We start from the raw sequence: 15,614 nt of genomic DNA on the forward strand, positions 1-15,614 counted from the left end.
TTTTCATAATCTAAGCTTAAAATCTATCAATTTAACACCAATTTCTTTAAGAAATCAACAATGGAACTTTCAAAAACTTTAAAAATTTTACAAATTGGTACATGTGCTAGCTAAATCAAGCTCTCATGACCTCAAAAACATAAAAATCACAAGAAAAGGACTTGATTGGGCTTACCAATTTGAGGACCAATTGAAAAACTTCAAAAAGGGTTTTTCTTTCTTTAACATATGACATGAAGAAAGAATGAAAGAAGAAAGATGACAAAAATCCACTAATTCAACCTTTTATACTTTAATTAAAACTTAATTAACCTTAATCAAAATTATTCAAAATTAGTGGATTTTAACATCATTCCCCACTAATTGATGAAACAAAATGGTTTATTTACCATTTTGAACCTTTAGATATTTAAAAATCTATAGTGATAAGATTTTTACAATTTAGTCCCTGGACCTAAATTAAGCAATTAATAGACAAAATTGAAAGGCCAAACTTTAATATATTTAATATTTACGGACCCGGTTTACAAAAATGGGGTTCCGAAACCACCTTTTCTATCACCACTAAAATCAAGCTATTATAGATTCGATCTGATCCAATCCTTAAGTTATGTTTCTCCAAGTGAATTGATCTTCTTTGATTGGCTTAAATCATTCGACTATATCAATAAGGCTCAAATATTTATTTCAATAAATTATCAATCTTTCAAATAAGACAAATTGCTCTCTATTGTAGTGATGACGAAAGTGAGAACTTTCGTTCGCACGTTACATTTGCCTCAATATTGCAAAAAAGGGGAATCATGTCTTCTGATAATGTGCATTTGAGATAAATGGTCCATATCTAGTATCCATATGCATTGTACTAGGCAAGTGCTATGTTATTAGCATTTATCCAAACTCGATGAGTATAAGACAAGCTTGTTTTTATCTTTTTTAAAAATATATTTGGTGGATTATACATTTCTATCGTATAAAAATATTTTAACCTTTAGGAACTTGGATATTTTGAAAAAAAAAAGTTAAATGGAGGAGTTTAGCACTAAACTTTAGTTGGGAATTGAAATGTGTTTGATTAATCTTTGTTATTTCAATTTTTATTATGCTTCAATTTAATTTTGAATTTTGTTACTTTTGTTTGGTTACATTTGTCACTAAAAACTGTTTTTAATTGAATATTTCCAATTAATTTTTATTTTGAAAATTTTGAAATAAAATTGAATTTTATTTTTGAAGTTATAATAATTCCAAGTGTTAATATGTAATTTGTCCTTTAAACTTGTTCAGAATTATTTAATTAGCACCTAAACTTATATTCCGTCACCAAAGTTGGTACCTAGCACTAACACCATTAGTTTGTACTAACGTGACACTAATGACCAATTAAATGGTAACACATAACAGCATCTCAATGTGACACATGTCAAACATAAAATTAAAAATTAAAAAATCTTTTAAAATGTATAAATTAATAAAAAAAGTATATTTCTTATTCACATCAAGAATGGTCCTAGACATATGTTGTCCAAATACATTTGAATCTAGACATCCTTTTGTCCTTATTAATTCTAGAATTATTTTTAGTAAGTTTCTATTTTTTTATAAATAAAATATAAGTTTTAGGTTATTTTTATTTTCAAATATATAAAATATAAAATATATACAATTAAAAATATATAGAAAACAAATAATATTTTAAAAATATAAAAAATTACGAAATATAATATATATAAATAAAAAAATCTAAAATTTTATAAATCTATAAAAATGTATAAATATATAAAAGAACTAAAAATTTATAAATTTATAAAAAAATATATAAATATATAAAATAACTAAAAAATACATCTATAATGCATCTAGACAATGGTTGTCTAGATGCATTTGATTTTGGACAACCATCTAACTAGGTTCATTTTTTTATGTAAAAGCTTTTTTATTTTTTTATTAATATATATTTTTAAATTTGAAAACAACAACATTGATATTTTATAATAAAAAAAACTTATAAACTTACTAAAAATACATCTAGAATGAATCTAGACACATGGGTGTCCAAATTAAAATACATTTTTAAAGTGGAAAAATATTTTTTATTAATTTATATATTTTAAAGGTTTTTATTTTATTTTATTTATATCCGCAACATATCATATTAAGGGGCTACCATGTGCCACCATCAGATTGGCCATCATTGCCATATCAGCACAAACTAACAATGTTAGCGTGAAGGTATCAACTTGGATGACAAAATACAAATTCAAGTACCAACTAAGTCAAAAAAAAATACCAATTAGGTACTTTTGGACAAGTTCATGGATCAAGCTAATATTAACTTTAACTTTAGTAGGTTAATTGTTACAAAGATTGAATTAAATAATTAATTCAATTCAAATTATTAACTCATACATTTATATTGGGTGAGACTCAAACTCAGGTTCTCAAAGTTAACATCTCATTGATTTCAAAGATCTAGTTTTAATAATTAAAAAAAATTAATCTACTACATAAAATATTAAAAACTAATAATAAAGTAATACGAGCAACCCAACCCAATTCAAAGTCTATGAGGGAGATGGGCTTAGTTTCCCAAGGTCCAATCATGAGATCCAAATCCAAGCAGTTGAAGTCAAAACTCAACTTATTCCATCAAGACTTTATCATGAAGAAATTTCGAGAATAAGAGTTGAAACTTCAAGGTGATGGACTTCGGAGTTTAATACAGAGAGAGGATGAATTAGGAGAGAACAATTTTATTTGTGGGCTGAAAATCTCAATCCATGATGACAAGCCCATTTGGAAGATGTTAACAAGCTTAGGTGTTACACTTGAAGGACCCTAATCAAGCCCACTCGCCTAGCCATGTTACAATCAGTCAACTTGCAGTGCATTTTTGGAAGGGATGTAGACGTTTTTGAGTTGAGATGTCTTCATAGCGTTCGAAGATCTATCTCTTAGCTTTGAAACATATTTTGAATCACTCAATTTCGAGGTCGGGAGCTTACGTTAGGATTGTTTTAGTGAAGACTATGCAAGAAGAATTTTTGGACGGGATTGTTACGGAAATTACAAATTTCGGACTTTTCATTCGAGTTTAAATCATATTGGATTCGATTTTTAAACTTAATTTATATTACATATGATCTAGATATTGTATTTATTAGGTATTATTATTTAATTATTCTTTTCAAGTTAAATCCGAATCTTCCTTTTTCGAGTTAAATAACTTAAATACGATCTAATATTTTGATTATTTATGTCATCATGATATTAGGTTGTGTTTGTTCTAGGGAAATTGGTAAGAGTGGTTTTATGTTTTCACAAGTTGTGTTTGTTCTAGGGAAATTGGTAAGAGTGGTTTTATGTTTTCACAAGTTTAAAGAGTAGTTAGATGTGATTTCTGGTGTAGGCAGGCTGTTGGATTTTAAGTGTGATGTTGCCGCTGTTGGGGAATTAGGGTGTTTGTGTCGGTTTATAGGTTGATGGAACCATCTACAGCAAATATAAAATTAAGCGCATAAATGATGCAACCATTTGAAGACTCCGTTAAACTCGCCATGATATTACTTTATAGTACGCGTCTGTTTCTTTCCCACCAAATAAGCCATGTGTTCCTTCATATTCTCCAACCCTCTGTTTTATTTCACCAAATATCAACACACTTTGGATTCCACAATAATGTTTCTTAATTATTACCAAATGGAATAGCAAAGCGTCAAACATTTGAAAGTCAACATATCTAGGCTTTTTTTAATAATTTCAATATAGACCCTGTCTTTTTTCGACATATTACTAAAAATTATTTATAGAAAAATAATACGTTTCAATATACTTAAACTTATGCATTCTTATAATACTCATATCAATTATACTAAAATTTAATCAACAAATAAATAAACTTATCTAGTTGTTAAACATGAAAATGGAAGAATTTAATAACGTGGAAGGAAGTAAACTTTTATAGAAGTCAAAACTATAAAGGTTCGCGTACCCCGTTTCCCTTTGGCTTTTTTTTGTTTAGTCAAACAAAATGGCAATGGAGTAGGTGGCTAATACGTAGTGCTAATTAGAATCTTCAAATCCATACCACACCTTCTTTGAATTCCAGTCCTTCCCCCAAAAAAAAGTAATTAAATCAAATCAAACAACACATTTAAAAAAAAAATCACATAAATCAAATATCCTAAACTTTGCTCAACTGGTAACATATTTCTTCATTAATGACTTAGTTACCATAGGTTATAGAGTCGAGTGGAGTTAAGCCATGTACAAACTCTTTCGTTTGTTCGGACATTATACGGTACTCTCACTCTATAAATCGAACAACGCGGAAACCATCGTCCAACTCCGAGTTGTGATCATGTCTGGCAGATGGTGACAGGCACAGTTGGCTTCTGATCATCGTCGGAAACAGAAGAGCGTTTGATGAATTCCAAGCAATCTGAAATGGCCTCGGAATAAAAAGAATTAGAGTGGCCCAACGATGATCTCAAGCTGCAGCTGTTGGTCAAAGGTACATGGTTGGTCCTGCTACGCCAGCTGCGGCTGCTGTTATTTTTGATAGCCATGATATCGCCACCCATTTTCTTAATTATGGATCGCAAAGCTCGGCCGTATGATGATCTCCATCTACTTATTTGGTTGAACAAATAAAGGAATCTTGCCCTTAGACCTTGAACCGAGAATCTTCTAAGCCTCAAACCTTTGCTTCTCTTCCCAACCCTGGTGTAGCCCATATGACGAAAGCTCATGTTTCTGATCAAGCTATTTAGAACTATTTACACCAACAAAAAATCGAAACCCCTTTAGTGGGGAAGCTTTATATAGAATGTAAAGGTGGGCAGAAGAAGAGGTAGTGTTTTCCAAGGGAAAACAATGGTAGCTTTAGACTTTTAGAGCTTTGGGGGTATTACAATTATATCATGAGGAACATTTGTTTTGTAATTGAAAAGTAATTGGGTAGGTAAGTAGGGTCGTTTAGAAGAAAATAGAATTAAAAACCAAAAGAAAAGAATGCATTACAGGTGTCTGTCATTGAATTGGCCATTTGCATTTAATTTATATATATGTTAAGCTTATTATTCCCTGGCGAAAACTGAAAAACAAAATGAGCATTAGACTTTTCATGGTGAGGACAAGAGAAATTTCTGTACACAAATCAGCTACACCTCAATGCCCTTTTCTTTACCATATCTCATCCTACTCTTCATAGGTTTTTTAAAAATTTCTATCTCCATCAACCACCGCCTTCCATTTTGGATGCCTCACTTCCTCAATCTCCTAGGTTTATGCTAAACCCACTTTCCAGTGCTTCACTATTTCATGGGTCAAATTCCATTTTTCATTAATGTTTATGGGTCAAAATCTCGAAGTTTATCATTTTTTGTTAAAAAATAGACCGAGGATCTTATAACACGTCTCTAGAGAGGATAATAATTATACTAACTGCTTAATTAAAATGACCTTTAAGAAAGAAGATCTACAAGCATACGAAATTCCTCCAAAGAGATTTCTCTTAGTTTAATTTAATCTTCCTATTTGTTTATTTCTAAAAAAAATACACCACAAAAATTTAATAAAATTACAAGTTCTCAATCACAAGAATTAATAAACAAACAAATAATAAAATTTCCCCAGGTCTAGTTCAAACTAAGTCCAAACAATTCACTAATCACTATATTTTTTCTTGCCAAAAACAAATCCCTATTATTTATAAAATATTAAAATAGTTCAAAGGTCGGTTTTAGACTAACATATATGCATTTTATAAGTAAATTCAAACAAACATATTTTTATTAAATAATAATTCGAAGTTGATATGCTTGTTGTTTGAATCATACTAGACCAGCTGAGATATTAGTTTCGAGAGAGTTATTACATCGGTTGACCCACAAACCGGTATAAACTAATTAAATAGGGTTAAAATTTTTAATAATTTATTTAATCAAATTATAAGCGGTTGAATTGACCAATCGATAGTTTTACCAATTCAACTGTTGGTCCAGTTCTGAAAACCTTGGTTTTCTTAACGTCTCATGTTGCAATGGAAACACACACTGCAATCACCCCAAGTTCTCAATTATTGTAAGAACAATAATTAATTGGATATTCTCCTATTCAATGGTTGGGGATGTTGGTACGTAGGGATAAAAAATAAACTTATGAGAAATTAACTAGTTTTTGAGAATCATAATGCTAAAGTGTTAAAAGTCCCTTCACTAGTTGTGAAAGATTTTTATTTATAGATTTTAGAAAATGGGAATTAAAAAACTAAAGATGGGTTTTGGATAGGCGGTAGGGTACGGTACAGTGCGTTTAGCTTACTTTTTGTCTCACATTACAATATAGCTACAGTATCTAATCTCACAGTTATCGCTATTTTCACACTAACAACAAGTAAACACACTGTGCATCCAAACCCACCCTAAGTAGTTAATGTGAGTAATAAAATTAATTTTTGTTACAATGACATTAGAAGTTAAATTTTTAGTAAAAGGATTTGTTTGTTAATGGTGAATAGTGAAGAAGAATTCACTATGTTTTTCAAAGAAGAGGAAAACACTCAATGTTACTGTAACACCCTCACCTGGTCCGGTTGTCGAACCTGAGTTATCGGATGTTACTACTGTTATCGAAGTAAAACATATAAAATTCATAACCAGTAATTCATTTAAACTCCAATTCACTTATAATTCCATACATAATATGATTTGTAAACAAAACCAAAACTTAATTGAGCTTACGAAAGCTCTAAAATTGACCCGAGTATGAAAAATGATCAAAATGCAAAGTTTTCAAAGTCTAAGTAAAGGTATTGATACTAAGATTCAGAATTGATACCATCTTGGCATTCTGTCAATTTTCAAAATCTAAAACAATTCACTTATTATCAATACCATTATAAAATTATCGATACCCATCCTCAAGGATCAATACTTTATACTGGTATTGATACCAAATTTACATTTTGTCATTTTAAAATACTATTCATTTGGTCATGTACTGATACTTTTATTCTAGGTATCGATACTTTATGCCAAAAAGGTCAAAATCATCACATTTTAGTACTTATTTATGCTCAAACCAAATGATGCCTAAAATGGTGTCTTAGACACAATCAAACATGAATAAAATCATTTATAACATAATACATATACTCATCAAATTATCCTAAATTCGACTAACCAATATGTCATCATTTGGCACCATTTCACAACAATATTTCAAGCAAATCATTCAACCAAATCATACCATTTATACCATTCATATGACTTGATAATTTATAAGCATATACATATAGCATAATACTAATTATAAACATGATCAAGTTGTCATTACTAAAGGTGCTCAGCAACGAGTGAATTTCCAAAACAAACTAGATGTTTCCAAGTAATATGATAAACTCTAGTTACATGCCACATAAAACGATTGAAAATCTACAAATCTGAGTTGAATAGTGTGAGCTTCTTGAAGATCTGATTGGCACGTTTCGAAAATCAAAATCTAAAGGAAAGGAAAACATTGAGTAAGCATTGCGGAACGCTTAGTAAGCTCATGTGTAAATAACAATTAACTTACCTTAATTAACAAGTATGTATGTAAAACTAATATGAATATTCAAGTTTACCTAATTCATCAAAACATAATACAACAAGGTGAGTTATACTCATATTCAAACTAATCCCAAATCATACTTAAGTATACATATAATCAAAATTGTCAAATGATCTTTCACCACGGTATCTTTAAGCATAAACACAATACATCTCATTATGTTTCACTTTTCATATTACTGTATTACCCAATGAAACTCAATAAACAACTCGATTACACAAGTATTAATTCCATCAGAGGTTTAACTGAGCTAAGTATACAATCGTGTCAAGTTACCCGTCCAGGCTAAATCTTTTTATCGACATATCAAATAGCTTGACTAGAGCATGCAAGGTTACCAATCTAGGCTAAACTTTTAAAACAACAATAGATTACCAATATAGGCTAAATTTGTGTCACATGTATCTTCAAGTCCGCAAAAAAAAAAAATTGGAGCTCGGTATAATCGGAAATCAAACAATAGTCATGTGTAAGATACATTTACGAAGTTTCATCAAGGTAATTTCCATCACTCAAGATCATAGATTTTCCATTTTCTATTGATTCCAAGTCTCACCCCTTTTGTACTAAATAGTAAATAAATCAAAGTTCATTAATATAATAGATATTCACATTAAAATATGAAAAAAGGTTCAAAACATAAATATATCATATGAACCTACCTGTAAAAATTGCTAACGAGTTGAAGTGTAGGGACTAATCAATAATTTGAGTCAAATCCCAATCTATATAGTAATTAATTTCAAACTATTAATTCTAAACATTCCAAAAAAACATACTATTATCATATATCAGTTCAATTTCATTTATCGAATATTCCTTCAATTTTTACATTTTATTCATTTTAGCCCCTAAAACCAAAAATGTCATAACTTTCAAAATTGAGCTTGAATTTTGAAATTGATCTTAATTTCATCCTTCTACGGCCTTCTAATATCTAAAATTTCATGTCAAATTCAAAATTATTACACTTTAGTCCCTAGGTTCAAAACTAATAATTTTCACTTTACAAATAAGTCATTTTTCATACTTAAGCTCGAAATCTATCAATTTAACACCAAAAGCTTCAAGATTCACTAATGGCAACTTTTGTAAACTTTAACAATTTTATAAACTAATCCCTAGGCTAGTTAAATCAAGCTCTCGAAATCTCAAATACATAAAAATCACAAAAAAAAAACCTTAAACTTTCAGGATCAAAATGTTGAAATCCTAAAACTTTTCTTCCTCCTCGTGGAGCTTATGAATTTTCGGTGAAAGAAAGTTTAAGAAGATGCTGCTTTTTTCTTTCTCTCCACTTCCAAATATTGATTTATATTTTATACCTTAATTTTAAATTTTAACTTTAATTTACTTAAACTTTTGACAACATTAATATATAATTCACATGTTTACCGTCCACTATACAACCAAATGGTATTTTTCCCATTTTGGTCCTTTAACAATTTAAAAATCTATATTAATAAATTTTTATCACTTTTATTATTTAGTCCTTATACCAAAATTAACTATCTAATTAACAAAATTAAAGGACAAAGTTCTAATTAAACTTTATATTGACCTCATAAACATTGAATAATACTACTTACGAATTAACTCGTCAGAAATGGAGTTCTGAAATCACCGTTTTCGACACCAATGAAAAACGAGTTATTACAATTTACATGAAAATGTTAAGAGGAAACATCCCAAAAGTAACCCAAGAATCTTGTCATATTTCGAGGTTACTTCCACTTCTATTTTAGTGAAATTATACCATGTGAAATATATTTTGCGAAACATCTCTTAAAATGCAAAGTGAGAGTTGATCCTGAATAAGAATTGTTCGTTTTTTCTTTGCTTGACCAAAATAAAAACTTTAATAAACCCCCAAATGAGAGACTAACCGAAAGGTTAGTAAAACAGAAGCCAATAGCCTGAAGCCTCAACTACACTGCTGCAAAACACAATCACACACCTTACAAAACTAAAGACAACATAAACGAAAGAGAGACACCCAAACCAAGAAACACCCTAATAGTTCCTCTCGAAAACCCAAAGCAATCGACAATAAAACATAGAAAAGGAAATTTTCAGCAAAAAAAACTCCTAAAAAACCAACATTAGACCAATGCAAAAAAAATGCGAACTCGCACACTATAAATATACATGCTCCACCATAACCAGTAAATGCAAAGATCTTCTGCCATTTAGCCTCAACTACATGAAGAGCACAATTCTCAATTGCATCAAAGGAGGCTTCCATAATTCCTTGTTTCCATTCCAACAACATATATGACACCTAACAATTAGAAACCACCAACAAGCGTTCAACACATATGAGTCTTGCATAACCTTGTCCTCACTGCCAAAACTAAACCAAACACCATCATTAGATATCCATAATCTCAAATTATCCAAAAAAAAAAAAATCATCATCTAAAGTTAAATCCATAACATATACCACAAACAAAATTTTAAGAGTCAAAAGAACTTCATCCATCACCTAATCCAAAACCATCATCACCTTACAAGCAAATAATGCAAAAACAAAAATAATAACACCTTTCATGTCGTGACTTCCACCATGAGAAAACTTTCAAATCATTAGCCACTTTAGAGGATCAAAATAATTTCCATGAATACTATGAGCTTTTATAACGTGAGAGTTGTTCTATCTTATTTCAAACAGAAGTTGCTCTCAATGTAGAAGTGTTCTAATTATAAATTGTTTTGTAGTGATGCTTTTGTTGTAAGAGCTTGTTTTAAGTAATGACTCTTCGTAAAAACACAATTGTTCTAAATAGAAATTATTCCAAACAATGATTATCTTGAATATAACTATTCTAAATAAAATTTGTTTCGAATTTTAACTATTTTCAACAGTAATTATTCTCAAATGGCAATGATTATTTTGTTACCTTGCATGAAAAATTCTTTGACAAAAAAACATTTTATGTACAAAATCTAGTGCATATAAAAACATATTAGTTTTCTCATATATATAATAAAATATAATAGAGCAGCAGGAGATTACTTTCTCAAGAATAAAAAGAAAGGAAAAGGTTTTAAAAAAACAAGATATTAAAGGGTAATTTTGTCCCTCAACTCATATTTTTACCCAAAATTTTAAAAATGACTCAAAAAAGCTTTTTCATTATTTCCAAACATCCCAAAAATTATTAATTCTATCAAAACTGAAATTTTCTCATCGGATATACGAATAAAATTATCAAAAAAGTCCTGTAAAGAGAACTAAAAATTTTTGAGGCTATATATCTTAAATGCCTACTAAATTTTCTAAATTAACTCATTCTACTCATATTGATTAAATACTAATTTTAATTACATTACATTATTAAACATTCATAAAAAAAATGATTTTGCATTATAAAATAACACATCATATTCTTTTATAGTTCAAGTAGACGATATCGGTACGAAAGCCCTTCCACTATTTTATGTTGGTTACTAATTTGCTGGTATCGGTACATAGGCAGTCCCAAAACAGGTCTTACTCACTCTTAAGACTTTCCATTTTAAACAATTTTTAAACAGCAAAAGAGGGTATTAACCAAAGATTGACTCGGCAAGGTAATGAAGCAACCGATGGCAAATTCAAGAGTAGAAGGTAGCAGCTCTAAAGGGCTGCAAATGATCTTCAAAATCATAACATCAGCCTTTCTAATGGTAACTAATGAAGCAGCTGCCTTGATAACCAAGTAGCTTGAACAGTCGATGACAATAGCAAGTCCAACTAAATATGAATTCAGAGCTGATCCAACCTTGACTTAATTTCATACCCTTACTCTTACATAAATAAACAAGAAATTAATTTGAGTGTGCATAAGCATCTTTCTCATTTTGGTTTTAGTTAAACATTATTTTTAAAAAGTTTAATTTAAAATTTAAATATTTAATATTATTGTCAAATATACTTTTAAATAAAAAATAAGTTTTTAAAGCGGATGGAACTCGATTGGCATGTGCATTGTTACCAATGCAGGAGGAAGTGAGTTCATTATACTAAAACGTATTATTGGGTGGAGGAGGAGGAGCTACAAGTAATTATAACCATTATGTCAAAAAGAACAAAAATGATATCAATCTAAAATAACAGTGAATTAACTCGACTTCCATGGCATTCATACATCATAGACTTTGACATCTTATAACGGGGCATATTAGTTGTCCAAATTTGACTTCAACTCCCCAAGTAAAGAGTCACATCCCATGTTTCGTCCGTCACCAGCTTTGATCCTTCCTTCAATCTGTTATTACAATAATATCTTTTAGTAGTGTACCCTTCAACCTTGATACTCCGTTAGGAAAGACGAATGGCAACTGCTGATCCAAACTTCATCCACTTATCCTCACCTCAAAAGGAAAATGGTGTCTCAGAGTCTCCAGGACAGCTTGATGCAGGAGCTCTTTTCGTCCTCAAATCACGAGGTCACTTTTTACTTTATTACCCTGAATTTCGATTCCCATGCTCATCTAAAACATCATGTTTTGGTTGTAGGTTCTTGGTTGCACTCTGGGTATCACTTGACCACCTCAATTGTTGGCCCTGTTATTTTTAGTTTCCCCTTTGCTCTGTCCTTACTAGGCTGGGCACCTGGACTTCTCATCACTACTCTTCAAGCTCTCATCACTTTTTACTCCTACAACCTTCTCTCTGTGATATTGGACCATCATGCTCAGCTTGGGAAGCGACAACTTCGTTTTAGGGACATGACCAGAGACATTCTTGGTGAGTCGTCTTTGACTGAATTCAAGATTAAATGGTACCAGTTTCGTGATAAGGACCCCTATATGTAGCATGTCCTCGATTCAGATCTGGCAAGGCACACCTAGTGACAAAGCCTTGAGGGGTCAGTAGGTACCCCAACCCCAAGAAAATAATATCCATGAAAATATAGAGTATCTTGCATTGCCGCTCGTCTGGTGGAGGGATTAAATCTCTTCTTCTATATTATTACTTGAAAAACCAGATTTTTTCCTGCTGCTTTGCATGCACAGATACACCATGTTGCCTAGGCGTGTCTTTTTCTGAACCTTCTGTCTGGGGCAATATATATATGTATATAATGGTTTTAGTAGCTATACGTTTAGTGCCCTCGGCAACACCGGGACAAACCGTTGTTATTAACCAATTGAGTGAGTTGGCAGGACCTAGATGGGGCAAATACTTTGTTGGTCCACTTCAAATTGCAATATGCTATGGTGCTGTTATTGGTTGTATTCTTCTTGGAGGACAAAGTCTTAAAGTCAGTTTCTCCATTCTGCCTCACTAACCATTAATTTGTGCCTTATCACTTATGTATTCTAGTGTGATATCTGCAGTTCATTTACTTGCTCTACAATCCAAGTGGGAAAATGCAGCTATACCAGTTTATAACTATCTTTGGAACCGTACCACTATTCTTGGCACAGATACCATCCTTTCATTCGCTAAGACATATCAACCTTGCCTCTCTACTCCTTGTTCTTGCTTACAGCGCATGCATCGTTGCTGGTTCAATACACATAGGTCAGAAATCCGTATAATTAATCGGATGCAATGAGTCTCCATCTAATCGATCTATTGTGTTTACAGTGGTCTATGTTGACAGGTAATTCCAGGAATGCACCTAACAAGGACTATTCAATAAAGGGATCAAAAGAAAACAGCATTCTTGGTGCCATCAATGGTATTTCAATCATCGCCACCACCTATGGTTGTGGAATTATCCCAGAAATACAGGTACTGTTCCATTCACTTTGCAAATTGTTATATATGCTTTATGTTGAGTTTTAATAATAAAATGTTTGTTGTAGGCAACTATAGCTCCCCCAGTGAAGGGGAAGATGTTCAAAGGTTTATGTGTGTGTTTTGGTGTGATAGTTAGCACATATTTCAGTGTGGCAATCTCTGGGTATTGGGCATTTGGCAATCAATCTCAACCATCAATTCTTTCAAATTTTATGGATGAAAACAGACCATTACTGCCTTCTTGGTTTCTATTGCTCACCAACATCTTCACTCTTATGCAACTGGTTACAATCACTGTGGTAAGAACTCTTCATTTGTGGAACTCTGGAATTGGTCTACTCAATACTTACTAAAATCATTCTAAGGATTTCATTTTGGTCTATTGGTAGAGTGTTTAGTTCTAATAGATGTCAAGGATCAAACTTTGACCTACTAAGAATCAAAGGATGCCTTTTAAGCTCTGAAATTCGTTGCCCATTTACAGATGGTTAAAAACCTTCCATCTATGAACCATGCCCCTCCCTCAATAATGTCCCAGTTTAACCAAGAAGAAATCATGTCCCAGGTCTATAGGCTGCCAGATTTGACTTAGCTTGAAGGAAAGAAATTTGAAGCCTGTTATTTTCCCCAACACCTTAATGATTAAAGTGTTTCTTTACTTGCCTCTTATTGCTTCTTTTTCCTCCTTGGAAAGTTGGATGTTGATCATTCCTCATTTTCCATATCTTCTGTTTCCTTATCGAAACTGCTGTGTGATGAGTGACCATGTCCTGTTCCCAGGAGTGGTTCTCGGTCAGGGAGGCACCGGAACATGTCCCTTGTTTAGTTTGGTTACATCAGCCTATTTGAACAAATATTCATGCATTTTCTTGACCATTGTCCATTGCAGATTTACTTGCAACCCACAAATGAAGTATTTGAAAAATGGTTTGCAAACCCAAAGATGGATCAGTTCTCTGCACGTAACGTGATGCCAAGATTGATTTTAAGATCGCTGTCAGTGATAATTGGCACTACATTGGCTGCAATGTTCCCTTTCTTTGGTGATATTATGGCATTGTTTGGAGCATTTGGGGTTATCCCTCTAGACTTTATTTTGCCCATGGTTTTATATAATCTCACTTTCAAGCCATCAAGACAGAGCATCGTATTCTGGGCAAACACATTGATAGCAGTAGCATCATCAGCATTAGTGGCAATGGGAGCTTTAGCTTCAGTTAGACAGATAATTCTTGATGCCAAGACATATAATTTGTTTGCTAACGTGTAACAATAGTAGATAATAAACTAGCCACATTACCTGCTACTACACCTTATATTGCTAAAAAACAAGAAGATCAATCTTGAAATCCCAAATGTATTTTTGATATGATGTGTAACGTGATGCCAAGTCCTTGCTTCTTGGCTGCTATTTGTGGGTATTTTGACCTTATCTTGGACCTCTTCTTCCATAGCCAAAGTCATGAATCTGAAATGTTCTTTGTATGCTAAGTGTCATGTATTGAGCATATCTCAGCAATCTTGAATGGTTTGTCCTTTGATTTTGAGTCTATTGCTGCACCCATATGATGTTGATACTATGGCATCCATGCTCATTGACATGGGAACAAGGCAAAAATCAGTGATGATGTCAAATGTAATCAATGATAATATGGCAGCCAAGTTATATGTTCCTGGTGGTCAGTCAGCCAATTTGATCATGCACAGCCATAATCAATTTTAGACAAGTGGAGGCTGAGGAGGATTTGGATCTAACATAAGACTACTGTAACATCCCCTGCTCGGTTTGGAGACTTGACCAGGTGGGGGATGCTACATTTGCTGGTGGAGAGCTACAGACAAATTAGAGAGTCAAACTAATCAAAACTGGGTCTCAAACTCTATCCGAATCCACCCGAAGCTTGAGAGTCAGCATAAGCCTATATCAAACATTTTCGACTCAAGTTTATACTTATAGGAACAACACATTTGGGTATCTAAGCTACATATAACGAGGCGTGTGATGTTGGTGCTCTTAAGCCTGCGGTCAGATCGGGTGTCCAATGAGTTCCACCAGTAGGTAACAACGTTAAATTCAGTGTTGACGGATCGGCTCAGGGTAAACCGGGTCCAGCAGGTTGTGTAGGAGTCCTAAGAGATGCTAAGGGCCATGTCAAAGGTGTTTTTTCAGGATCAGCCGGTATTGGTTGCTTTTTGCTTCTTCTCAATGGCTGCATTCTATTTTGCTGGTGATTGAATGAGATTCAATCAGAGTTGTAAACAAATA

General features: G+C 32.2%; 1 protein-coding gene across 1 annotated transcript; it reads left to right on the forward strand.

The window, feature by feature from the left end:
* The first annotated feature begins 11,821 nt into the window (after window positions 1-11,821).
* Window positions 11,822-14,833, forward strand: LOC107959513 (GABA transporter 1). Its single transcript, XM_016895587.2, has 7 exons — window positions 11,822-12,045; window positions 12,116-12,346; window positions 12,766-12,863; window positions 12,940-13,126; window positions 13,209-13,339; window positions 13,414-13,647; window positions 14,238-14,833. The coding sequence occupies exons 1-7, from the start codon at window positions 11,931-11,933 to the stop codon at window positions 14,616-14,618; spliced, it is 1,377 nt and encodes a 458-aa protein (XP_016751076.2). The 5' UTR covers window positions 11,822-11,930; the 3' UTR covers window positions 14,619-14,833.
* The last annotated feature ends 781 nt before the right edge of the window (window positions 14,834-15,614 follow it).

This window comes from Gossypium hirsutum, chromosome A05, assembly GCF_007990345.1.
Source record: "Gossypium hirsutum isolate 1008001.06 chromosome A05, Gossypium_hirsutum_v2.1, whole genome shotgun sequence".
NCBI lineage: Eukaryota > Viridiplantae > Streptophyta > Magnoliopsida > Malvales > Malvaceae > Gossypium > Gossypium hirsutum.